The following is a 26618-nucleotide window of genomic DNA, read 5'->3' as shown; positions in this document are numbered from 1 at the left end:
GGTGGCTGTTACTTGAATTAATATTTTCAGAGAAATCCAGTGTTCGACTTCATCTCCTGTATGCGGTCATCAGGGAATGCATTCTGTTCTTCGATCAGATGAAGCTGCAGTGTCATCTTCATGGAGTGTAGCATCAGAAATTCCATCAGAAATTTGAAATGCATTTCATTAATTCAAAACATTATTTTTAATTAATTTGCATTATTTCTGTTTTCATAGCGTGATGTTTCCTAACTGGCTACTCATTTCTTGCATGTGTTTCTTGACACTGACTTTTATTAGAATTGTTCTGCAGCAGTGTTAAAGACACTCTGTCTTGTTAAACAATTCACAGCATCGGACATTTCTTCTGGTCATGGAAGAGGTTATGTATTTCCTTCCTCTGGTATTTCCTTCTCACTTCTGAAGTGTGTACACACGATATCTCAATGTGATTGTGTTACTGTATCTAGGAATGGATTGTTTTCTCTTTCTTCATCTTTCTTCTCTGACGGGCGCATGCTCATTGCATTGAACCTCACAGTGTCAAATACAAAATAAGCTGGTTGCAAACATTTTCTTGTTTTTGACTTGAGAGTGTGATAATTATTTTAGTCTGAAGAGCCAGCATTACTTGTCATCAGTGATTGCAGGACTGAAGATCTAATTGGTACAATAAAAAAATGATAGTGTCAGGAGACAGGTGTGGTAAAAGGCATGATCGAGATCTACATTCTTAACAACAGACTGTTAATGACGTGCGGAAGATTCCTAAGAAATAACGGTCCAGTGCTGCTTCCAAAATAGGAAAGGAAGAAGAGAGACTGGGAAAAATCAAGCAATGGCTTATTGATATAAGAACAACTAGAAAAAGCTGATTTTTTTTTTTTCTCTCAGGTTTCTGACTGTCATGATAGTTATAGAGTTCTGCTGATAAATTACAGGAGGAGATTGTGTAAATGAACTCCTGAGGGGTGTGTAATACAAAGACACAGAGTTAGGTTCAGGGGTTCTTGGGGTCAGTCTTGCAGGAGCCTGAGAGGCTATTCTGTATATGGGTTGTTAGTGCTTGCTTGTGGCATTAGCCAGTGTCCTGTGGCAGTGCTGGGTAAGAGGAGCATGTGGTGTAATTCAGTGCCGTCGTACCTACCAAAAGTGGTGTGGAGGTGGGGAAGACAAGAGCCATCATCTGTCTGTGGGCTGCATCGTGTGGAAGGTGTGAGACTGTGACTCTGGGAGCCAAAGGCAAAGACATGAGGAACATGCTAAAATGTACCCCTCCTTCCCTGCTTGCTTTGCTCAGAGAGAGGGCGATGGTGAATGCTACCGACCTGACCTCCTGCTTACTGAACCGAACTGAGAACTGGAGAATTCATTCTGTATTCCAGTTTGAGATCCAATATGAGACTTGGAAATAGTTTACGTGATTAATCAGAAACCTCAGCCCTGTGCCCAGACTTCTGATGATAAATGACAATGATAATGAAACCACACCTGTGAGGGATTAATTGACATCTTCAGTAGTTTTCAATGGGATTTTCTTTGGGGTCTACAGACCTCCTTGTAGGAGGCAGAAGAATCAATAGATGTGCTGGCCTGTGGATACAGGAGAGGGTTGTTGGTTCTTGGCTCGGCATCATCACTTTGACCTTGAGCAATTGCAAGCTTTTGTACCTACAGGAGAGAGTCCAAGTGATAGTCACAGGCTCAAACCTGCTTGTAGGTGGCCTCACATAAACTCAGTGAGCTAGGAGGCTGCATATCTTGCAATCAGCCTGAAGGTCAGCAAGTAGGTCTTTTCAGGGTCCAACACTTGTAAATTTACAGTGTCTGCAGTCAGGCTCTTTGTGGCTGGAGATGTGTTTCGCAGGTAATGCAAGCATCTAAATGATGGTGCTGTCACCAACATCTGCCTAGTTTTTCCTATTGATCTTTACTGTAAGATATACTTCACGGACAAATTTGCCATAGTGTGGTTATGAAAGAAAATGCTTATTAATCCTAGCAGTGTTTCTTGACCTCCGTGCTGTGCATGCATTTCTGTCACATGTTCCCAAGTACCCTGGCGTATGTTGTCAGTAAATGTCCAAGTCCAGTTTCTTCTATCCCCAGGGCTCCAGCAGCTGCACAAACCACACGGCAGTCTGCGTTGGTGCTCATCCCACTTGCCAACATGTCAGACAGCCTGCTGTCTAAAGACTTTTGTGTTGGGTTCTGGGCCACTGGTTTAAGGTCTGGAGTGATGCAATGTGCATCCAACATTGTTTTATCAAAGGTCTCCATTTGGATGCCAACATTCCAGTTGTGTACCAGCCCACCTTCTCTTCACTTACTGAATGTACAGCAAGAACGGGAAAACCCTGTGAGAGGTGCATGAATGTGAGGCAGATGTTTTGTGTGTGATGGGAGAGGAAGCCTTACATGGAAGAGAAAGTATCACACACATTTGTGAGAGAATTTTCCACTGAAGCAGATTTTCCGTGGCCAAACATCCTGCATTCCATTGCACTGATACTCTTATAGGATAACAAGGAGTTGTTTTCACGAGACTTGCGTTCCTCTGTCCTGACCAAGAGCAGAGTGAAGACACATCAGTGTTCAAGAGACAAGTCTGTAGAAATCCGACGAGGATGTCAAGGAGCTTGTTCTCTGTTAAATATTGAACATTTTAATGATTCAGCAAAGGTATGATCACTATATTTGGGTTCACAAGTTCTTAAACAAAAGCCAAAAACTTTATTCACCCGTGGGTTAGGAAAGATGAGGGCAGTAAATAATTAACTAGAAGGTGATCACGGATCAACACAACACAGCAGATAAATCCATGCCCTTCCTAGAAAAGCATATTAAAGCTACAGCCTGGAGAAGGAGAAAGAGAAGGAGAAGGAGAAGGAGAAGGAGAAGGAGAAGGAGAAGGAGAAGGAGAAGGAGAAGGAGAAGGAGAAGGAGAAGGAGAAGGAGAAGGTGACGGTTTCGCAGTCAGTGCTCTGCCCACAGCACAATGACGCTGCGGCTTTGCTGTCCACTTGCTGCCGGGATTTTTATCCTCCTCGTTCCTGGCCTCTCTGAAGGAGGGAAACTCCTGGTGGTGCCCATGATTGGAAGCCACTGGCTGAGCATGAAGGAAGTAGTTCAGAAGATAGCCGAGAGGGGACATGAAGTGGTGGTGCTTAAACCAGAAGTAAGCTGGCAGATGGGAGAGAGAGAAAAACACGCATACACTGTGAAGACATACCCAGTGTCCACCAAGTTAGAAGACCTGGATAATGCCTTTCAGCAGTATCTTGCTGCTCACCTGAAGAGTCTGCCTCTCCCACTGTATGTTCTAGAACTGTACAACATCTCGGTAGATGTTTCTGGCAAAATGTTTCTTCAGTGCAGTGAACTGTTCAGCAGCACAGAAACTCTGCAGTACTTGAATCAAAGCGGCTTCGATGCAGTCCTCACAGACCCTGTTTTGATGTGTGGAGCTACGCTTGCCAATTACCTTTCACTTCCATCTGTGTTCTTCATGAGAGGATTTCCTTGTAACCTACACTACGAAGCTACACAGTGCCCAAGCCCTCTGTCGTATGTCCCTAGGCTATTTTCCTTCAATTCAGACCACATGACATTTTTCCAGAGAGTGGAAAATACACTGATTTCTTTCTTGGAGCTGTTCTACTGTAATGGGTTCTATCGAGCTGCAAAACAGCTTTCCTCTGAAGTTCTTCAAAGAGATGTATCCCTGACTGACCTCCTGAACTCTGCTTCTGTTTGGTTGATGAGATATGACTTTGTGTTTGAGTATCCCAGACCGGCGATGCCCAATATGGTCTTCATTGGAGGTATAAACTGTGCTGGGAAGAAACCACTGCCTAAGGTATGTTCATTTTCTCAAATTACACGTTTCCCAAAGCAATGCAATTTCATGGCTTAGGGATGGTTAGCGTACTTGATTTTATTTTTCCTTCCAAAATATTTTAATATTTCCGAGACTTGGCTTTTTCTCCCGTGGTCTGAAATGCTGGCAGGTGGCTGTTACTTGAATTAATATTTTCAGAGAAATCCAGTGTTCGACTTCATCTCCTGTATGCGGTCATCAGGGAATACATTCTGTTCTTCGATCAGATGAAGCTGCAGTGTCATCTTCATGGAGTGTAGCATCAGAAATTCCATCAGAAATTTGAAATGCATTTCATTAATTCAAAACATTATTTTTAATTAATTTGCATTATTTCTGTTTTCATAGCGTGATGTTTCCTAACTGGCTACTCATTTCTTGCATGTGTTTCTTGACACTGACTTTTATTAGAATTGTTCTGCAGCAGTGTTAAAGACACTCTGTCTTGTTAAACAATTCACAGCATCGGACATTTCTTCTGGTCATGGAAGAGGTTATGTATTTCCTTCCTCTGGTATTTCCTTCTCACTTCTGAAGTGTGTACACACGATATCTCAATGTGATTGTGTTACTGTATCTAGGAATGGATTGTTTTCTCTTTCTTCATCTTTCTTCTCTAACGGGCGCATGCTCATTGCATTGAACCTCACAGTGTCAAATACAAAATAAGCTGGTTGCAAACATTTTCTTGTTTTTGACTTGAGAGTGTGATAATTATTTTAGTCTGAAGAGCCAGCATTACTTGTCATCAGTGATTGCAGGACTGAAGATCTAATTGGTACAATAAAAAAATGATAGTGTCAGGAGACAGGTGTGGTAAAAGGCATGATCGAGATCTACATTCTTAACAACAGACTGTTAATGACGTGCGGAAGATTCCTAAGAAATAACGGTCCAGTGCTGCTTCCAAAATAGGAAAGGAAGAAGAGAGACTGGGAAAAATCAAGCAATGGCTTATTGATATAAGAACAACTAGAAAAAGCTGATTTTTTTTTTTTCTCTCAGGTTTCTGACTGTCATGATAGTTATAGAGTTCTGCTGATAAATTACAGGAGGAGATTGTGTAAATGAACTCCTGAGGGGTGTGTAATACAAAGACACAGAGTTAGGTTCAGGGGTTCTTGGGGTCAGTCTTGCAGGAGCCTGAGAGGCTATTCTGTATATGGGTTGTTAGTGCTTGCTTGTGGCATTAGCCAGTGTCCTGTGGCAGTGCTGGGTAAGAGGAGCATGTGGTGTAATTCAGTGCCGTCGTACCTACCAAAAGTGGTGTGGAGGTGGGGAAGACAAGAGCCATCATCTGTCTGTGGGCTGCATCGTGTGGAAGGTGTGAGACTGTGACACTGGGAGCCAAAGGCAAAGACATGAGGAACATGCTAAAATGTACCCCTCCTTCCCTGCTTGCTTTGCTCAGAGAGAGGGCGATGGTGAATGCTACCGACCTGACCTCCTGCTTACTGAACCGAACTGAGAACTGGAGAATTCATTCTGTATTCCAGTTTGAGATCCAATATGAGATTTGGAAATAGTTTACGTGATTAATCAGAAACCTCAGCCCTGTGCCCAGACTTCTGATGATAAATGACAATGATAATGAAACCAGACCCGTGAGGGATTAATTGACATCTTCAGTAGTTTTCAATGGGATTTTCTTTGGGGTCTACAGACCTCCTTGTAGGAGGCAGGAGAATCAATAGATGTGCTGGCCTGTGGATACAGGAGAGGGTTGTTGGTTCTTGGCTCAACATCATCACTTTGACCTTGAGCAATTGCAAGCTTTTGTACCTACAGGAGAGAGTCCAAGTGATAGTCACAGGCTCAAACCTGCTTGTAGGTGGCCTCACATAAACTCAGTGAGCTAGGAGGCTGCATATCTTGCAATCAGCCTGAAGGTCAGCAAGTAGGTCTTTTCAGGGTCCAACACTTGTAAATTTACAGTGTCTGCAGTCAGGCTCTTTGTGGCTGGAGATGTGTTTCGCAGGTAATGCAAGCATCTAAATGATGGTGCTGTCACCAACATCTGCCTAGTTTTTCCTATTGATCTTTACTGTAAGATATACTTCACGGACAATTTGCCATAGTGTGGTTATGAAAGAAAATGCTTATTAATCCTAGCAGTGTTTCTTGACCTCCGTGCTGTGCATGCATTTCTGTCACATGTTCCCAAGTACCCTGGCGTATGTTGTCAGTAAATGTCCAAGTCCAGTTTCTTCTATCCCCAGGGCTCCAGCAGCTGCACAAACCACACGGCAGTCTGCGTTGGTGCTCATCCCACTTGCCAACATGTCAGACAGCCTGCTGTCTAAAGACTTTTGTGTTGGGTTCTGGGCCACTGGTTTGAGGTCTGGAGTGATGCAATGTGCATCCAACATTGTTTTATCAAAGGTCTCCATTTGGATGCCAAGATTCCAGTTGTGTACCAGCCCACCTTCTCTTCACTTACTGAATGTACAGCAAGAACGGGAAAACCCTGTGAGAGGTGCATGAATGTGAGGCAGATGTTTTGTGTGTGATGGGAGAGGAAGCCTTACATGGAAGAGAAAGTATCACACACATTTGTGAGAGAATTTTCCACTGAAGCAGATTTTCCGTGGCCAAACATCCTGCATTCCATTGCACTGATACTCTTATAGGATAACAAGGAGTTGTTTTCACGAGACTTGCGTTCCTGTCCTGACCAAGAGCAGAGTGAAGACACATCAGTGTTCAAGAGACAAGTCTGTAGAAATCCGATGAGGATGTCAAGGAGCTTGTTCTCTGTTAAATATTGAACATTTTAATGATTCAGCAAAGGTATGATCACTATATTTGGGTTCACAAGTTCTTAAACAAAAGCCAAAAACTTTATTCACCCGTGGGTTAGGAAAGATGAGGGCAGTAAATAATTAACTAGAAGGTGATCACGGATCAACACAACACAGCAGATAAATCCATGCCCTTCCTAGAAAAGCATATTAAAGCTACAGCCTGGAGAAGGAGAAAGAGAAGGAGAAGGAGAAGGAGAAGGAGAAGGAGAAGGAGAAGGAGAAGGAGAAGGAGAAGGAGAAGGAGAAGGAGAAGGAGAAGGTGACGGTTTCGCAGTCAGTGCTCTGCCCACAGCACAATGACGCTGCGGCTTTGCTGTCCACTTGCTGCCGGGATTTTTATCCTCCTCGTTCCTGGCCTCTCTGAAGGAGGGAAACTCCTGGTGGTGCCCATGGTTGGAAGCCACTGGCTGAGCATGAAGGAAGTAGTTCAGAAGATAGCCGAGAGGGGACATGAAGTGGTGGTGCTTAAACCAGAAGTAAGCTGGCAGATGGGAGAGAGAGAAAAACACGCATACACTGTGAAGACATACCCAGTGTCCACCAAGTTAGAAGACCTGGATAATGCCTTTCAGCAGTATCTTGCTGCTCACCTGAAGAGTCTGCCTCTCCCACTGTATGTTCTAGAACTGTACAACATCTCGGTAGATGTTTCTGGCAAAATGTTTCTTCAGTGCAGTGAACTGTTCAGCAGCACAGAAACTCTGCAGTACTTGAATCAAAGCGGCTTCGATGCAATCCTCACAGACCCTGTTTTGATGTGTGGAGCTACGCTTGCCAATTACCTTTCACTTCCATCTGTGTTCTTCATGAGAGGATTTCCTTGTAACCTACACTACGAAGCTACACAGTGCCCAAGCCCTCTGTCGTATGTCCCTAGGCTATTTTCCTTCAATTCAGACCACATGACATTTTTCCAGAGAGTGGAAAATACACTGATTTCTTTCTTGGAGCTCTTCTACTGTAATGGGTTCTATCGAGCTGCAAAACAGCTTTCCTCTGAAGTTCTTCAAAGAGATGTATCCCTGACTGACCTCCTGAACTCTGCTTCTGTTTGGTTGATGAGATATGACTTTGTGTTTGAGTATCCCAGACCGGCGATGCCCAATATGGTCTTCATTGGAGGTATAAACTGTGCTGGGAAGAAACCACTGCCTAAGGTATGTTCATTTTCTCAAATTACACGTTTCCCAAAGCAATGCAATTTCATGGCTTAGGGATGGTTAGCGTACTTGATATTATTTTTCCTTCCGAAATATTTTAATATTTCCGAGACTTGGCTTTTTCTCCCGTGGTCTGAAATGCTGGCAGGTGGCTGTTACTTGAATTAATATTTTCAGAGAAATCCAGTGTTCGACTTCATCTCCTGTATGCGGTCATCAGGGAATGCATTCTGTTCTTTGATCAGATGAAGCTGCAGTGTCATCTTCATGGAGTGTAGCATCAGAAATTCCATCAGAAATTTGAAATGCATTTCATTAATTCAAAACATTATTTTTAATTAATTTGCATTATTTCTGTTTTCATAGCGTGATGTTTCCTAACTGGCTACTCATTTCTTGCATGTGTTTCTTGACACTGACTATTATTAGAATTGTTCTGCAGCAGTGTTAAAGACACTCTGTCTTGTTAAACAATTCACAGCATCGGACATTTCTTCTGGTCATGGAAGAGGTTATGTATTTCCTTCCTCTGGTATTTCCTTCTCACTTCTGAAGTGTGTACACACGATATCTCAATGTGATTGTGTTACTGTATCTAGGAATGGATTGTTTTCTCTTTCTTCAGCTTTCTTCTCTGACGGGCGCATGCTCATTGCATTGAACCTCACAGTGTCAAATACAAAATAAGCTGGTTGCAAACATTTTCTTGTTTTTGACTTGAGAGTGTGATAATTATTTTAGTCTGAAGAGCCAGCATTACTTGTCATCAGTGATTGCAGGACTGAAGATCTAATTGGTACAATAAAAAAATGATAGTGTCAGGAGACAGGTGTGGTAAAAGGCATGATCGAGATCTACATTCTTAACAACAGACTGTTAATGACGTGCGGAAGATTCCTAAGAAATAACGGTCCAGTGCTGCTTCCAAAATAGGAAAGGAAGAAGAGAGACTGGGAAAAATCAAGCAATGGCTTATTGATATAAGAACAACTAGAAAAAGCTGATTTTTTTTTTTTCTCTCAGGTTTCTGACTGTCATGATAGTTATAGAGTTCTGCTGATAAATTACAGGAGGAGATTGTGTAAATGAACTCCTGAGGGGTGTGTAATACAAAGACACAGAGTTAGGTTCAGGGGTTCTTGGGGTCAGTCTTGCAGGAGCCTGAGAGGCTATTCTGTATATGGGTTGTTAGTGCTTGCTTGTGGCATTAGCCAGTGTCCTGTGGCAGTGCTGGGTAAGAGGAGCATGTGGTGTAATTCAGTGCCGTCGTACCTACCAAAAGTGGTGTGGAGGTGGGGAAGACAAGAGCCATCATCTGTCTGTGGGCTGCATCGTGTGGAAGGTGTGAGACTGTGACTCTGGGAGCCAAAGGCAAAGACATGAGGAACATGCTAAAATGTACCCCTCCTTCCCTGCTTGCTTTGCTCAGAGAGAGGGCGATGGTGAATGCTACTGACCTGACCTCCTGCTTACTGAACCGAACTGAGAACTGGAGAATTCATTCTGTATTCCAGTTTGAGATCCAATATGAGACTTGGAAATAGTTTACGTGATTAATCAGAAACCTCAGCCCTGTGCCCAGACTTCTGATGATAAATGACAATGATAATGAAACCACACCTGTGAAGGATCAATTGACTTCTAGCAGGCTCTTCAAATTGACTTCTTCAGTAGTTTTCAATGGGATTTTCTTTGGGGTCTACAGACATGGAACACGATAGTTGCTTACCTATTCTTTCATTGCTACATGGGTGATTGTAATGATGATCTTCTGGGATGGTGGGAAACTTTTTGCACTGTCCAGTGTGAAAACCACAGGTTTTGCATGAGTCACGTACTGCGGAAACTCTTTCAGAACGGGTAGAAACTGCTTGCTGATGACCTGCAAACCAGCATCAAGTATGTAGTGGACACACTGGAGACATGTCCAGTCCTGTACACAGGACAGGTGGGCTTCTGTAATGTTCCATGGTCACAGGGTTTCCAGTTTCATGTTCAATTGGTTCCATTCAGTACCGCCATGGTGATGTTTTCATCCTGTAGAAAACTGTTTGCTGACAAGGAAATGACAGAATTTGTCATTTACTGTGGCCTTGATGATCTCTTTTGATGCTTCTGAGTGGAGCCACAGTTGCTAACTGTGCTACAGTCCCATTTGTGCTCTCTAGGAGATGATCTCCAACTGTTTTACGCCAGTGTGGTGTTGTTCTGTCAGTTTTGCTAGTATTATTCCTCCTGTTGTTTTGTGTAGGAAAGTCAATAGATTGTGCTGGCCTGTGGACACAACAGAAGGCTGTTAGAGCTTGGCTAGGCATCATCACTTCGCCCATGAACTATTGCAGCCTTTGTACTATAGGAGAGCGTCCAAGTGATAGTCACAGGCTCAAACCTGCTTGTAGGTGGCCTCACGTAAACTCGGTGAGCTAGGAAGCTGCATATCTTGCAGTCAGCCTCAAGGTCAGCAAGTAGATCTCTTCAGGATCCAACACTCATAAATTTACAGCGTGTGCAGTCAGCATCTCTGTGGCTGGAGATGTGTTTTGGCAGGCAGTAAAACAATTCAACCAGATGGCAGTGCCACCAACGGCTTCCTTGCTTCCCTGTTCTCCCTCTCAGGTTTTGCCCTGAGTGCTACTGTGATTTTGTAAACAGCCCCCTGTTGACTTGGATAGTGACATGGATCTCAGATTTCCCTGGCATGCCTTGAAACTAAGTAAGTAGATTAAAGCTGCAGAGGGAGGAAAACCACAGTGGTGATGGAGAGCCTTGAACGACTGGAGGAACAAATCCCCAAGGCAGGATAGAAACATGCTTGTTGGTAGATAGCATCTGCCTGGTCACTTACCTGTATATGTCTGTTTCTTGGAAAACAATGCCACCTATTTCTTTCAGTGGAAAGTACAACAGATAAAAGAGCACAGCAGCACTATTTGTCAGAGTAAACTCTCAGCTACAAAACACTGTTCTACAGCAGAGTCACCACCCCTGGCGGATTCACATGCATGAACTGATTGAGGCCCTACTCATTTTGTGGTGGGGCAGCTGTGCATGGCCATCAAGAGCTTGGCTCGCCTTCCACATTGCTGTTGCCACTGCAGAAATGCAACAACCACAGCTTGACTGATCTAACTTATCCAGTTTGGTCTCTGTAAACGTTTATCAATTATTGATGAAAGTCAGTGGGTGCCATTTTGTGCACATGGAGATTATCGAGTACGCGTATAAATTTGAATCGTGACTAGTAGTCATCACTCAGAAATTTACAACTGCAAAATATCTGTCGGCACACTGTTCAATAACCATGTCAGTCCGGAAATGCACTCACTCAGACCTTGAGCTCACCATTTTATGAGCTAGAATCATGTTCTTCGAAGGCTTGTGTTATCTTGGGTTCCGTAGTGGACTTCAGTTTCGCAATACAGCTTTTTACCTGACAGGATGAAAGGTTAGAAGGAAGTTCTATTTTCTATTTCTAGAAGGGAGTATATTTTACGTGGGGAGAAGATTTTCAGTTGGCTACTTCTTTCAAAAATGCAGGTATCCTTCCATGAAGAAGATAAATCTCAGTTGTACCAAGTAGTGGTTTGGGTTATTTAAAAAGCAACACAGGTCGTTCAACACTAGTTTTTCCTATTGATCCTTACTGTAAGATATACTTCACGGACAAATTTGCCGTAGTGTGGTTATGAAAGAAAATGCTTATTAATCCTAGCAGTGTTTCTTGATCCCCATGCTGTGCATGCATTTCTGTCACGTGTTCCCAAGTACCCTGGCGTATGTTGTCAGTAAATGTCCAAGTCCAGTTTCTTCTATCCCCAGGGCTCCAGCAGCTGCACAAACCACACGGCAGTCTGCATGTGGATGTCCTTCCCACTTGCCAACATGTCAGACAGCCTGCTGTCTAAAGACGTTTGTGTTGGGTTGTGGGCCACTGATTTAAGGTCTGGAGTGATGCGATGTGCATCCAGCATTGTTTTATCAAAGGTCTCCCTTTGGATGCCAAGATTCCAGTTGTGTTACAGCCCACCTTCTCTTCACTTACTGAATGTACAGCAAGAACGGGAAAACTCTGTGAGAGGTGCATGCATTTGAGGCTGCTATTTTGTGTGTGATGGCAGAGGAAGGCTTACATGGGAGGGAAAGTGTCACACACATTTGTGAGAGAATTTTCTATTCTGTGACAGATTTTCTGTGGCCAAAATTCCTGCATTCCATTGCATTTTTACTGTTATAAAATGTCTAGAAGTTGTTTTCACGAGACTTGCCTTCCTTTGTCCTGACCAGAGCAGAGTGAAGACACATCAGTGTTCAAGAGAAGTCTGTAAAAATCTAACTAGGATGTCAAGGAGCTCATTCTCTGTCAAGTATTGAAGAATTCGATTGACTCAGCATAGGTAAAGGTCACTATACTTGGCTTTAAAAGTAATTCAGAAATCCAGCATTATTCTCTGATAGGTGTGCAGTGTTTAAGTCAGTAAATCATTAACTAGAAGATAATCACAATTCAACACAACTCAGCAGATAAATCCATCCACTTCCTACCGAAGTGTATTATAGCTACAGCCTGGAGAAAGAGAAGGAGGAGAAGGAGAAAACGGCTTCACAGTCAGTGCTCTGCCCACAGCACAATGACGCTGCGGCTTTGCTGTCCACTTGCTGCCGGGATTTTTATCCTCCTCATTCCTGGCCTCTCTGAAGGAGGGAAACTCCTGGTGGTGCCCACGGTTGGAAGCCACTGGCTGAGCATGAAGGAAGTAGTTCAGAAGCTCGCCGAGAGGGGACATGAAGTGGTGGTGCTTAAACCAGAAGTAAGCTGGCAGATGGGAGAGAAAGAAAAACACGCATACACTGTGAAGACATACCCAGTGTCCACCAAGTTAGAAGACCTGGATAATGCCTTTAAACTTTTTCTCAGTCCTTTCCTGAAGAGTTTGCCTTTCCCGGAGAATGTTATAGTACCCTACAAGAACACCGTACACCTTTTCAAAATCTTCTATCTGGAGTGCAGAGAACTGTTCAGCAGTATGGAAACACTGCAGTACTTGAATCAAAGTGGTTTTGATGCAGTCCTCACAGATCCCTTTTTTATGTGTGGAGCAACAGTTGCCAATTACCTTTCACTTCCATTTGTGTTCTTCATGAGAGGATTTCCTTGTAATCTGCATTACGAAGCTACACAGTGCCCAAGCCCTCTGTCGTATGTCCCGAGACCGACTTCAATGTACTCAGACCACATGACATTTTTCCAGAGAGTGCAAAATACACTGATTTCACTCCTGGAGAGCTTTCAGTGTAATGCAATGTATCAAGATGCAATAAAGTTTTCCTCTGAAGTTCTTCAAAGAGACGTAACCCTTCTGGACCTCCTGAACTCTGCTTCTATTTGGCTATTAAGATACGACTTCGCGTTTGAGTATCCCAGACCGGTGATGCCCAATATGGTCTTCATTGGAGGTATGAACTGTGCTCAGAAGAAGCCATTGACTAAGGTATGTTCTTCTTTTCCAATTACACATTTTCCAAAGCAGTTTCATGGCTTAGGCACAGTTAGCGGACTTGATATTATTTTTCTTTCCAAAATATTTTAATAGATCTGATTCTAGGCATATTGTTGTTCCATGGTCTGAAGTAGAGGCAAGTAGCTGTTATTTGAATTAATATCTTCAGAGAAATCCAAGAAAAGTTTGTCTTCATCTGATGTATGCTGTCCTCAGTGAATACATATAGTTTTTCTGTCACTGTATTAGTTACATCTTCATGGACTGCAATAATTTTATTTTTTTTAATCAGATATATGAAATGCATTTATTTTATTCAAAAATTAGTTTTTAATTACATTGTATTTTCTGTTTTCTTAGCTGTAGGTTTCCTAACTGCCTAATCATTTCTCTGTATTTCTTGACATTGACTTCTATCAGAATAGTTCTGCACAAGTTTTAAAGACAGTCTGTCCAGTTAAAACAACTAGTAGAATCAGACATTTCTTCTAGTCATGGAGGAGGATACATATTTCTTTCCTATGGTATTTACTCCTCACTTCTGAAGTGTGGCCACATGGTATCACTACATAACTGCACCACAGTTTCTTTGAATTGAATTTCCTGTCTTTCTTCAATTATATTTTTAATGGGTTTATTCTGTTTCTACTGAACTTCACTAAGTTAGATAAAAAATAAGCTAATTAATTACAAACATTTTCTTGTTTCCAACTCAAGAAACTGGTGCTTAATTGTTTCACTTTTTTGAGGTACCATGTCATGTTCTTTCAGATTGCATGACAGAAGTCTTTTATATCCTTTTATGTGCTTTTATATCCTGAAGTTGATGGTCAGACAAGATGATCTTGGTGGCTTTTTCTAACCTTGGCGATTCTTTCATTCTAAAGTCCAGGCCTTTAAAACAGTACAGATGGGCTTCTGTAAGGCCCTATAGTCACAACAATTCCTGTTTCATGTTCTACTGGCTCCATTCAATACCACCATGGTGATGTTTTCATCCTGTAGAAATATGTTTGTTAACAAGGAAATGACAGAATATCTCCTTTACTGTGGCCTTGATGATCTCTTTTGATGCTTCTGAGTGGAGCCACAGTTGTTAACTGTGCTACAGTCCCATTCATGCTCTCTGGGAGAGGATTTCCAAGTGTTTTACACCAGTGTGGTGTCGTTCTGTCAGTTTTGCAAGTGTCATTCTCCTTGTTGGAGGCAGGAAAATCAATAGACATGCTGGCCTGTGGATACAAGAGGAGGCTGTTGGTGCTTGGCTAGTCATCATCACTGTGACCTTGAGCAATTGCAGGCTTTTGTACTTACAGGAGAGTGTCTAAGTGATAGGCACCGGCTTAAACCTGCTTGTAGGTGGCCCAACGTAAACTCGATGAGGTGGAACGAGAAGCTGGACATGAGGCAGCAGAGTGCGTCTGCAGCCCGGAAGGCCAGCTGTGTTCTGGGCTGCATTAAAAAAGGGGTGGCCAGCAGGGGGATGGAGGTGATTGTCCCCATCTACTCGGCTCTTGTGATGCCCCATCTGCAGCGCTGCGTCCAGGCCTCAGGCCCCCAGCACAGGGAGGACGTGGAGCTCTTGGAGTGGGTCCAGAGGAGGCACTGAGATGATGAGAGGGCTGGAGCAGCTCTGCTGTGAGGAAAGGTTGAGGGAACTGGGCTTGTTTAGATTGGAGAAGAGAAGGCTGCAGGGAGACCTCACTGTGGCCTTCCAGTACTTGAGGGGAGCGTATAAATAGGAGGGGGAATGGCTGTTTGTGAGGGTGGATGGTGATAGGACAAGGGGGAATGGTTTTAAACTGAGACAGGGGAGGTTTAGGTTAGATATTACAAGGAAGCTTTTCACACAGAGGGTGGTGAGGCACTGGAACAGGTTGCGCAAGGGGGCTGTGGATGCCCCATCCTGCAGGCATTCAAGGCCAGTCTGGATGTGGCTCTGGGCAGCCTGATCTCCTGGTCGGTGACCTGCATACAGCAGGGGGTTGAAACTAGATGATCATGTGGTCTGTTTCAACCCAGGCCATTCTATGTTTCTCTGATACTACGATATGCTGCAGTCAGACACAAGGTCAGCAAGTAGGTCTCTTCTGGATCCAACACTCATAAATTTACAGCGTGTGCAGTCAGCATCTCTGTGGCTGGAGATGTGTTTTGGCAGGCAGTAAAACAATTCAACCAGATGGCAGTGCCACCAACGGCTTCCTTGCTTCCCTGTTCTCCCTCTCAGGTTTTGCCCTGAGTGCTACTGTGATTTTGTAAACAGCCCCCTGTTGACTTGGATAGTGACATGGATCTCAGATTTCCCTGGCATGCCTTGAAACTAAGTAAGTAGATTAAAGCTGCAGAGGGAGGAAAACCACAGTGGTGATGGAGAGCCTTGAATGGCTGGAGGAACAAATCCCCAAGGCAGGATAGAAACATGCTTGTTGGTAGATAGCATCTGCCTGGTCACTTACCTGTATATGTCTGTTTCTTGGAAAACAATGCCACCTATTTCTTTCAGTGGAAAGTACAACAGATAAAAGAGCACAGCAGCACTATTTGTCAGAGTAAACTCTCAGCTACAAAACACTGTTCTACAGCAGAGTCACCACCCCTGGCGGATTCACATGCATGAACTGATTGAGGCCCTACTCATTTTGTGGTGGGGCAGCTGTGCATGGCCATCAAGAGCTTGGCTCGCCTTCCACATTGCTGTTGCCACTGCAGAAATGCAACAACCACAGCTTGACTGATCTAACTTATCCAGTTTGGTCTCTGTAAACGTTTATCAATTATTGATGAAAGTCAGTGGGTGCCATTTTGTGCACATGGAGATTATCGAGTACGCGTATAAATTTGAATCGTGACTAGTAGTCATCACTCAGAAATTTACAACTGCAAAATATCTGTCGGCACACTGTTCAATAACCATGTCAGTCCGGAAATGCACTCACTCAGACCTTGAGCTCACCATTTTATGAGCTAGAATCATGTTCTTCGAAGGCTTGTGTTATCTTGGGTTCCGTAGTGGACTTCAGTTTCGCAATACAGCTTTTTACCTGACAGGATGAAAGGTTAGAAGGAAGTTCTATTTTCTATTTCTAGAAGGGAGTATATTTTACGTGGGGAGAAGATTTTCAGTTGGCTACTTCTTTCAAAAATGCAGGTATCCTTCCATGAAGAAGATAAATCTCAGTTGTACCAAGTAGTGGTTTGGGTTATTTAAAAAGCAACACAGGTCGTTCAACACTAGTTTTTCCTATTGATCCTTACTATAAGATATACTTCACGGACAAATTTGCCATAGTGTGGTTATGAAAGAAAATGCTTATTAATCCTAGCAGTGTTTCTGGACAACCATGCTGTGCATGCATTTCTGTCACGTTTCCCAAGTACCCTGGCGTATGTTGTCAGTAAATGTCCAAGTCCAGTTTCTTCTATCCCCAGGGCTCCAGCAGCTGCACAAACCACACGGCAGTCTGCATATGGGTGTTCTTCCCACTTGCCAACATGTCAGACAGCCTGCTGTCTAAAGACGTTTGTGTTGGGTTCTGGGCCACTGGTTTAAGGTCTGGAGTGATGCGATGTGCATCCAGCATTGTTTTATCAAAGGTCTCCATTTGGATGCCAAGATTCCAGTTGTGTAACAGCCCACCTTCTCTTCACTTACTGAATGTACAGCAAGAACGGGAAAACTCTGTGAGAGGTGCATGCATTTGAGGCTGCTATTTTGTGTGTGATGGGAGAGGAAGGCTTAAATGGGAGGGAAAGTGTCACACACATTTGTGAGAGAATTTTCTATTCTGTGACAGATTTTCTGTGGCCAAAATTCCTGCATTCCATTGCATTTTTACTGTTATAAAATGTCTAGAAGTTGTTTTCACGAGACTTGCCTTCCTTTGTCCTGACCAGAGCAGAGTGAAGACACATCAGTGTTCAAGAGAAGTCTGTAAAAATCTAACTAGGATGTCAAGGAGCTTGTTGTCTGTTAGGTATTTAATAGCTCTACTGACTTGGCATAGGTAAAGCTTGTTGTACTTGGCATTAGCAGAAAAAAAAACAAAAAAACAAGCAAAAAAAATCCGGCATTATTCTCTGATAGGTGTGCAGTGTTTAAGTCAGTAAATCATTAACTAGAAGATAATCACAATTCAACACAACTCAGCAGATAAATCCATCCACTTCCTACCGAAGTGTATTATAGCTACAGCCTGGAGAAAGAGAAGGAGGAGAAGGAGAAGGAGAAGGAGAAGGAGAAGGAGAAGGAGAAGGAGAAGGAGAAGGAGAAGGAGAAGGAGAAGGAGAAGGTGACGGTTTCGCAGTCAGTGCTCTGCCCACAGCACAATGACGCTGCGGCTTTGCTGTCCACTTGCTGCCGGGATTTTTATCCTCCTCATTCCTGGCCTCTCTGAAGGAGGGAAACTCCTGGTGGTGCCCATGGTTGGAAGCCACTGGCTGAGCATGAAGGAAGTAGTTCAGAAGCTCGCCGAGAGGGGACATGAAGTGGTGGTGCTTAAACCAGAAGTAAGCTGGCATACGGGAGAAACACAAAAACACGCATACACTGTGAAGACATACCCAGTGTCCACCAAGTTAGAAGACCTGGATAATGCCTTTCAGCTGTATCTTGCTGCTCACCTGAAGAGTCTGCCTCTCCCACTGTATGTTCTAGAACTGTACAACATTGCGAAGCATGTTTTTGAATCCTTCTATCTTCAGTGCAGAGAACTGTTCAGCAGCACAGAAACTCTGCAGTACTTGAATCAAAGCGGCTTCGATGCAGTCCTCACAGACCCCATTTTTATGTGTGGAGCAACAGTTGCTAATTACCTTTCACTTCCATTTGTGTTCTTCATGAGAGGATTACCTTGCAATCTACACTTTGATGCAGCACAGTGCTCAAGCCCTCTGTCGTATGTCCCCAGAACACTTTCCTTCAATTCAGACCACATGACATTTTTCCAGAGAGTGGAAAATACACTGATTTCACTCTTGGAGCTGTTTTACTGTAACGGGTACTATCAAGCTGCAATACAGCTTTCCTCTGAAGTTCTTCAAAGAGATGTATCCCTGACTGACCTCCTGAAGTCTGCTTCTATTTCAATAATGAGATTTGACTTTGTGTTTGAGTATCCCAGACCAGTGATGCCCAATATGGTCTTTGTTGGAGGTATAAACTGTGCTGAGAAGAAACCACTGCCTAAGGTATGTTCATTTTCTCAAATTACACATTTCCCAAAGCAATGCAATTTCATGGCTTAGGGATGGTTAGCGTACTTGATTTTATTTTTCTTTCCAAAATATTAACAGATCTGACTCTTGGCATATTGTTATTCCGTGGTCTGAAATGGTGGCAGGTGACTGTTATTTGAATTCGTATTTTCAGAGAAATCCGACAGCGTTTGTCTTCATCTGCTGCATGCTGCCCTCAATGTGTTCATATTGTTCTTCTGTCAGATGCAATTTTGGTTTCATGTTCATGGAGTGTAGCATGTATTGCTTTAATTGGAATGATGAAATGCATTTCACTGGTTCAGAAATCAGTCTTTAAACTGTTTGCGTTGTTTTATTTCCATAGTGGGAGGTTCCCTACGTGGCTGATCACTTTTTCGTATGTGTTTCTTGACATTTACTTTTATCAGAAACGTTCTGCAGGAGCTCTTAATACCTCTGTCTTGTTAATTCAATTTATAGCTTTGGACGTTTCTTACTTGTCATGGAGGAGGACACACACTTCTTTCCTGTGACATTTCCTCCTCACTTCTGAAGTGTGGTCACACGTATGACTACATAATTGCACCACTGTTTCTATGAGTTGAATTTCTTTTCTTTCTTCATTTATATTCTTTGATTATCTTATTCTGATTCACTGAGGCAAATACAGAGTAAGCTGGTTGCAAACATTTTCCTGTGTTTGACTGAAGAGAGTGGTAACTAATTACTCTAGATTCAAAACGCACCATGACACGCTCTCACTGATTGCATGACTGAAGTTTTTTATATGCTTTTACTTACTTTTCTATCCTGACAGCCTCAGGGTGCTGACACTTTGTAGCTCACTTCTTTTAAAAGGATTATAACTATTCCCCCTGTATTTTATTCCCGATGTCTTCCATCTTCATAACGATGTTTGTCATTGAGTGGAAATGGTGCTTTCTGCATGTTTAAAAACCCTGTGTATTCTTCCAGTATATCTAAAGAAAACTGTGGAATTAGTCCTGTTTTGCTTGGAGTGGTGCCCAGCATCAAGGTTGTAATGCAATAGTGTGTGAACATGCAAAGTAAGTCATGTTCTGGAAAAATATCAGTCCATATGCAGTGGGATAATCTGAGTTGATGTTCAGAAACTACATAACGTGAGAATAGAGAGTTGTATGAGACCCGGTATCCTGTTGTGCAGAAGGTAAGAGAACAAGAAAGTTGGGATGACTAGGAAAGGGAAAGAGAAGAAAGCTGCCAAATAATTTCTTGGTATATCTTCATTCTGAATATTGTCTTATCCTTCATCTAAGAAAAGGAATTGTAGAACAGCAACACAGATCGTGTCAGGAGACAGGTGTGGTAAAAGGCATGATCGAGATCTACATTCTTAACAACAGACTGTTAATGACGTGCGGAAGATTCCTAAGAAATAACGGTCCAGTGCTGCTTCCAAAATAGGAAAGGAAGAAGAGAGACTGGGAAAAATCAAGCAATGGCTTATTGATATAAGAACAACTAGAAAAAGCTGATTTTTTTTTTTTCTCTCAGGTTTCTGACTGTCATGATAGTTATAGAGTTCTGCTGATAAATTACAGGAGGAGATTGTGTAAATGAACTCCTGAGGGGTGTGTAATACAAAGACACAGAGTTAGGTTCAGGGGTTCTTGGGGTCAGTCTTGCAGGAGCCTGAGAGGCTATTCTGTATATGGGTTGTTAGTGCTTGCTTGTGGCATTAGCCAGTGTCCTGTGGCAGTGCTGGGTAAGAGGAGCATGTGGTGTAATTCAGTGCCGTCGTACCTACCAAAAGTGGTGTGGAGGTGGGGAAGACAAGAGCCATCATCTGTCTGTGGGCTGCATCGTGTGGAAGGTGTGAGACTGTGACTCTGGGAGCCAAAGGCAAAGACATGAGGAACATGCTAAAATGTACCCCTCCTTCCCTGCTTGCTTTGCTCAGAGAGAGGGCGATGGTGAATGCTACCGACCTGACCTCCTGCTTACTGAACCGAACTGAGAACTGGAGAATTCATTCTGTATTCCAGTTTGAGATCCAATATGAGATTTGGAAATAGTTTACGTGATTAATCAGAAACCTCAGCCCTGTGCCCAGACTTCTGATGATAAATGACAATGATAATGAAACCACACCTGTGAAGGATCAATTGACTTCTAGCAGGCTCTTCAAATTGACTTCTTCAGTAGTTTTCAATGGGATTTTCTTTGGGGTCTACAGACATGGAACACGATAGTTGCTTACCTATTCTTTCATTGCTACATGGGTGATTGTAATGATGATCTTCTGGGATGGTGGGAAACTTTTTGCACTGTCCAGTGTGAAAACCACAGGTTTTGCATGAGTCACGTACTGCGGAAACTCTTTCAGAACGGGTAGAAACTGCTTGCTGATGACCTGCAAACCAGCATCAAGTATGTAGTGGACACACTGGAGACATGTCCAGTCCTGTACACAGGACAGGTGGGCTTCTGTAATGTTCCATGGTCACAGGGTTTCCAGTTTCATGTTCAATTGGTTCCATTCAGTACTGCCATGGTGATGTTTTCATCCTGTAGAAAACTGTTTGCTGACAAGGAAATGACAGAATTTGTCATTTACTGTGGCCTTGATGATCTCTTTTGATGCTTCCGAGTGGAGCCACAGTTGCTAACTGTGCTACAGTCCCATTTGTGCTCTCTAGGAGATGATCTCCAACTGTTTTATGCCAGTGTGGTGTTGTTCTGTCAGTTTTGCTAGTATTATTCCTCCTGTTGTTTTGTGTAGGAAAGTCAATAGATTGTGCTGGCCTGTGGACACAACAGAAGGCTGTTAGAGCTTGGCTAGGCATCATCACTTCGCCCATGAACTATTGCAGCCTTTGTACTATAGGAGAGCGTCCAAGTGATAGTCACAGGCTCAAACCTGCTTGTAGGTGGCCTCACGTAAACTCGGTGAGCTAGGAAGCTGCATATCTTGCAGTCAGCCTCAAGGTCAGCAAGTAGATCTCTTCAGGATCCAACACTCACAGAATCACAGAATCACAGAATCACAGAATTGTAGGGGTTGGAAGGGACCTCCAGAGATCATCGAGTCCAACCCCCTGCCAAAGCAGGTTCCCTACAGCAGGTCGCACAGGTCGGCATCCAGGCAGGTCTTGAACATCTCCAGAGAAGGAGACTCCACCACCTCCCTGGGCAGCCTGTTCCAGTGCTCTGTCACCTCACTGTAAAGAAGTTCTTGCGCATATTTGTGCGGAACTTCCTATGCTGCAGTTTCCAGCCGTTTCCCCTTGTCCTGTCTCCACTCACCACTGAAAACAGGCCTCGCCATTCTGCCCCCCACACCTCAGATATTTATAGACCTGGATCAGGTCCCCTCTCAGTCTCCTTTTCTCAAGGCTGAACAGACCCAGTTCACTCAGCCTTTCCTCATAGCAGAGATGCTCCAGGCCCTTCACCATCTTTGTGGCCCTCCGCTGGACTCTTTCCAAGAGATCCTTGTGTTTTTTGTACTGGGGTGCCCAGAACTGGACACAGTACTCCAGATGAGGCCTTACCAGGGCAGAGTAGAGGGGGAGGATCACCTCCCTCGACCTGCTGGCCACGCTCTTTTTAATGCACCCCAGGATGCCATTGGCCCTCTTGGCCACAAGGGCACACTGCTGGCTCATGGCCAACCTGTCATCCACCAGGACACCCAGGTCCCTTTCCACAGGGCTCCCCTCCAGCAGCTCATCCCCCAACCTGTACTGGTGCATGCAATTATTCCTCCCCAGATGCAAGACTCTACACGTGCTTTTGTTAAACCTCATCTGGTTTTTTTCTGCCCAGCTCTCCAGCCTGTCCAGGTCTTGCTGAATGGCAGCACAGCCTTCAGGCTGTCAGCCAATCCTTCCAACTTCGTATCATCAGCAAACTTGCTGAGGGTGGCCATTATCCCCTCATCAAGGTCATTGATGAAGATGTTGAACAAGACTGGACCCAGCACAGACCCCTGAGGAACACCGCTGCTTACAGGCCTCCAACCGGACTCTGCACCACCAACAACGACCCTCTGTGCTCTGCCAGTCAGCCAGTTCTCAACCCACCTCACTGTCCACTCGTCTATCCCACACTTGCTCAGCTTTGTTATAAGGATGTCGTGGGGGACAGTATCAAATGCCTTGCTGAAATCAAGGTAGACTACATCATAAATACTCATAAATTTAAAGTGTCTGCAGTCAGCGTCTCTGTGGCTGGAGATGTGTTTTGGCAGGCAGTAAAACAATTCAACCAGATGGCAGTGCCACCAACGGCTTCCTTGCTTCCCTGTTCTCCCTCTCAGGTTTTGCCCTGAGTGCTACTGTGATTTTGTAAACAGCCCCCTGTTGACTTGGATAGTGACATGGATCTCAGATTTCCCTGGCATGCCTTGAAACTAAGTAAGTAGGTTAAAACTGCAGAGGGAGGAAAACCGCAGTGGTGATGGAGAGCCTTGAACGACTGGAGGAACAAATCCCCAAGGCAGGATAGAAACATGCTTGTTGGTAGATAGCATCTGCCTGGTCACTTACCTGTATATGTCTGTTTCTTGGAAAACAATGCCACCTATTTCTTTCAGTGGAAAGTACAACAGATAAAAGAGCACAGCAGCACTATTTGTCAGAGTAAACTCTCAGCTACAAAACACTGTTCTACAGCAGAGTCACCACCCCTGGCGGATTCACATGCATGAACTGATTGAGGCCCTACTCATTTTGTGGTGGGGCAGCTGTGCATGGCCATCAAGAGCTTGGCTCGCCTTCCACATTGCTGTTGACACTGCAGAAATGTAACAACCACAGCTTGACTGATCTAACTTATCCAGTTTGGTCTCTGTAAACATTTATCAATTATTGATGAAAGTCAGTGGGTGCCATTTTGTGCACATGGAGATTATCGAGTACACGTATAAATTTGAATCGTGACTAGTAGTCATCACTCAGAAATTTACAACTGCAAAATATCTGTCGGCACACTGTTCAATAACCATGTCAGTCCGGAAATGCACTCACTCAGACCTTGAACTCACCATTTTATGAGCTAGAATCATGTTCTTCAAAGGCTTGTGTTATCTTGGGTTCCATAGTGGACTTCAGTTTCGCAATATAGCTTTTTACCTGACAGGATGAAAGGTTAGAAGGAAGTTCTATTTTCTATTTCTGGAAGGGAGTATATTTTACGTGGGGAGAAGATTTTCAGTTGGCTACTTCTTTCAAAAATGCAGGTATCCTTCCATGAAGAAGATAAATCTCAGTTGTACCAAGTAGTGGTTTGGGTTATTTAAAAAGCAACACAGGTCGTTCAACACTAGTTTTTCCTATTGATCTTTACTGTAAGATATACTTCACGGACAATTTGCCATAGTGTGGTTATGAAAGAAAATGCTTATTAATCCTAGCAGTGTTTCTTGACCTCCATGCTGTGCATGCATTTCTGTCACATGTTCCCAAGTACCCTGGCGTATGTTGTCAGTAAATGTCCAAGTCCAGTTTCTTGTATCCCCAGGGCTCCAGCAGCTGCACAAACCACACGGCAGTCTGCATTGGTGCTCATCCCACTTGCCAACATGTCAGACAGCCTGCTGTCTAAAGACGTTTGTGTTGGGTTCTGGGACACTGGTTTAAGGTCTGGAGTGATGCGATGTGCATCCAGCATTGTTTTATCAAAGGTCTGCATTTGGATGCCAAGATTCCAGTTGTGTAACAGCCCACCTTCTCTTCACTTACTGAATGAACAGCAAGAACGGGAAAACCCTGTGAGAGGTGCATGCATTTGAGGCTGCTATTTTGTGTGTGATGGGAGAGGAAGCCTTACATGGGAGTGAAAGTATTGCACGTGTGAGAGAATTTTCCACTGAAGCAGATTTTCAGTGGCCAAAATTCCTGCATTCCGTTGCACTGATACTCTTATAGGATAACAAGGAGTTGTTTACACGAGACTTGCCTTCCTTTGTCCTGACCAGAGCAGAGTGAAGACACATCAGTGTTCAAGAGACAAGTCTGTAGACATGTACCTAGTATGTCAAGGAGCTTGTTGTCTGTTAGGTATTTAATAGCTCCACTGACTTGGCATAGGTAAAGCTTGTTTGTAGTTGGCATTACCAGAAAATAAAACGAACAAACAAGCAAAAAAAATCCAGCATTATTCTCTGATAGGTGTGCAGTGATTAAGTCAGTAAATCATTAACTAGAAGATAATCACATTTCAACAATCAGCAGATAAATTCATCCACTTCCTACAAAAACATATTCAAGCTACAGCTTGGAGAAGGAGAAGGAGAAGGAGGAGAAGGAGGAGAAGGAGAAGGAGAAGGAGAAGGAGAAGGAGAAGGAGAAGGAGAAGGAGAAGGAGAAGGTGACGGTTTCGCAGTCAGTGCTCTGCCCACAGCACAATGACGCTGCGGCTTTGCTGTCCACTTGCTGCCGGGATTTTTATCCTCCTCGTTCCTGGCCTCTCTGAAGGAGGGAAACTCCTGGTGGTGCCCATGGTTGGAAGCCACTGGCTGAGCATGAAGGAAGTAGTTCAGAAGCTCGCCGAGAGGGGACATGAAGTGGTGGTGCTTAAACCAGAAGTAAGCTGGCATACGGGAGAAACACAAAAACACGCGTACACTGTGAAGACATACCCAGTGTCCACCAAGTTAGAAGACCTGGATAATGCCTTTCAGCTGTATCTTGCTGCTCACCTGAAGAGTCTGCCTTTCCCAGAGAATGTTATTGCACTGTACTACAATGCGAAGCATGTTTTTGAATCCTTCTATCTTCAGTGCAGGGAACTGTTCAGCAGCACAGAAACTCTGCAGTACTTGAATCAAAGCGGCTTCGATGCAATCCTCACAGACCCTGTTTTGATGTGTGGAGCTACGCTTGCCAATTACCTTTCACTTCCATCTGTGTTCTTCATGAGAGGATTACCTTGCAATCTACACTTTGATGCAGCACAGTGCTCAAGCCCTCTGTCGTATGTTCCCAGAACACTTTCCTTCAATTCAGACCACATGACATTTTTCCAGAGAGTGGAAAATACACTGATTTCACTCTTGGAGCTCTTTTACTGTAACTGGTACTATCGAACTGCAATACAGGTTTCCTCTGAAGTTCTTCAAAGAGATGTATCCCTGACTGACCTCCTGAAGTCTGCTTCTATTTCAATAATGAGATTTGACTTTGTGTTTGAGTATCCCAGACCAGTGATGCCCAATATGGTCTTTGTTGGAGGTATAAACTGTGCTGAGAAGAAACCACTGCCTAAGGTATGTTCATTTTCTCAAATTACACATTTCCCAAAGCAATGCAATTTCATGGCTTAGGGATGGTTAGCGTACTTGATTTTATTTTTCTTTCCAAAATATTAACAGATCTGACTCTTGGCATATTGTTATTCCGTGGTCTGAAATGGTGGCAGGTGACTGTTATTTGAATTCGTATTTTCAGAGAAATCCAACAGCGTTTGTCTTCATCTGCTGCATGCTGCCCTCAATGTGTTCATATTGTTCTTCTGTCAGATGCAATTTTGGTTTCATGTTCATGGAGTGTAGCATGTATTGCTTTAATTGGAATGATGAAATGCATTTCACTGGTTCAGAAATCAGTCTTTAAACTGTTTGCGTTGTTTTATTTCCATAGTGGGAGGTTCCCTACGTGGCTGATCACTTTTTCGTATGTGTTTCTTGACATTTACTTTTATCAGAAACGTTCTGCAGGAGCTCTTAATACCTCTGTCTTGTTAATTCAATTTATAGCTTTGGACGTTTCTTACTTGTCATGGAGGAGGACACACACTTCTTTCCTGTGACATTTCCTCCTCACTTCTGAAGTGTGGTCACACGTATGACTACATAATTGCACCACTGTTTCTATGAGTTGAATTTCTTTTCTTTCTTCATTTATATTCTTTGATTATCTTATTCTGATTCACTGAGGCAAATACAGAGTAAGCTGGTTGCAAACATTTTCCTGTGTTTGACTGAAGAGAGTGGTAACTAATTACTCTAGATTCAAAACGCACCATGACACGCTCTCACTGATTGCATGACTGAAGTTTTTTATATGCTTTTACTTACTTTTCTATCCTGACAGCCTCAGGGTGCTGACAC

The 26618-nt window shown here is 43.5% G+C and overlaps 2 protein-coding genes and 1 long non-coding RNA gene across 44 annotated transcripts in view; 2 read left to right on the top strand and 1 right to left on the bottom strand.

Annotated features, from left to right (window-relative positions):
* Nucleotides 1–26618, top strand: part of LOC128076892 (UDP-glucuronosyltransferase 1-6-like) — a 245886-nt gene that overhangs the window by 214436 nt on the left and 4832 nt on the right. For 2 of the 39 annotated variants that reach the window (XM_052675347.1, XM_052675348.1), the window contains exon 3: nucleotides 17222–17254. In XM_052675347.1, the coding sequence (XP_052531307.1) occupies nucleotides 17222–17254 (33 nt within the window). The other 37 variants (XM_052675338.1, XM_052675339.1, XM_052675346.1 and 34 more) reach the window with 31 other exon arrangements.
* The window catches only part of LOC128076896 (UDP-glucuronosyltransferase 1A1-like), a 35438-nt gene continuing 14797 nt past the window's right edge, over nucleotides 5978–26618 (top strand). The window contains exon 1 of one of the 4 annotated variants that reach the window (XM_052675363.1): nucleotides 5978–6064. The gene's annotated coding sequence lies outside the window, so the exon portion shown is untranslated. Of the gene's footprint in view, nucleotides 6065–10617; nucleotides 11629–23441; nucleotides 24012–24040; nucleotides 24286–26618 lie in introns of those variants that run through there. The other 3 variants (XM_052675362.1, XM_052675361.1, XM_052675359.1) reach the window with 3 other exon arrangements.
* LOC128076898 (uncharacterized) lies at nucleotides 7494–18550 on the bottom strand. Its single transcript, XR_008204725.1, has 2 exons — nucleotides 18389–18550; nucleotides 7494–7697 (listed from the first exon to the last, which is right to left on the bottom strand). It is a non-coding gene; the product is annotated as an uncharacterized LOC128076898 (long non-coding RNA).

This window comes from Tympanuchus pallidicinctus, unplaced genomic scaffold (assembly GCF_026119805.1).
Source record: "Tympanuchus pallidicinctus isolate F22 unplaced genomic scaffold, pur_lepc_1.0 scaffold15, whole genome shotgun sequence".
In the NCBI taxonomy this organism is placed as follows: Eukaryota; Metazoa; Chordata; class Aves; order Galliformes; family Phasianidae; genus Tympanuchus; species Tympanuchus pallidicinctus.
This window is presented reverse-complemented; position numbering and strand designations above follow the sequence as displayed.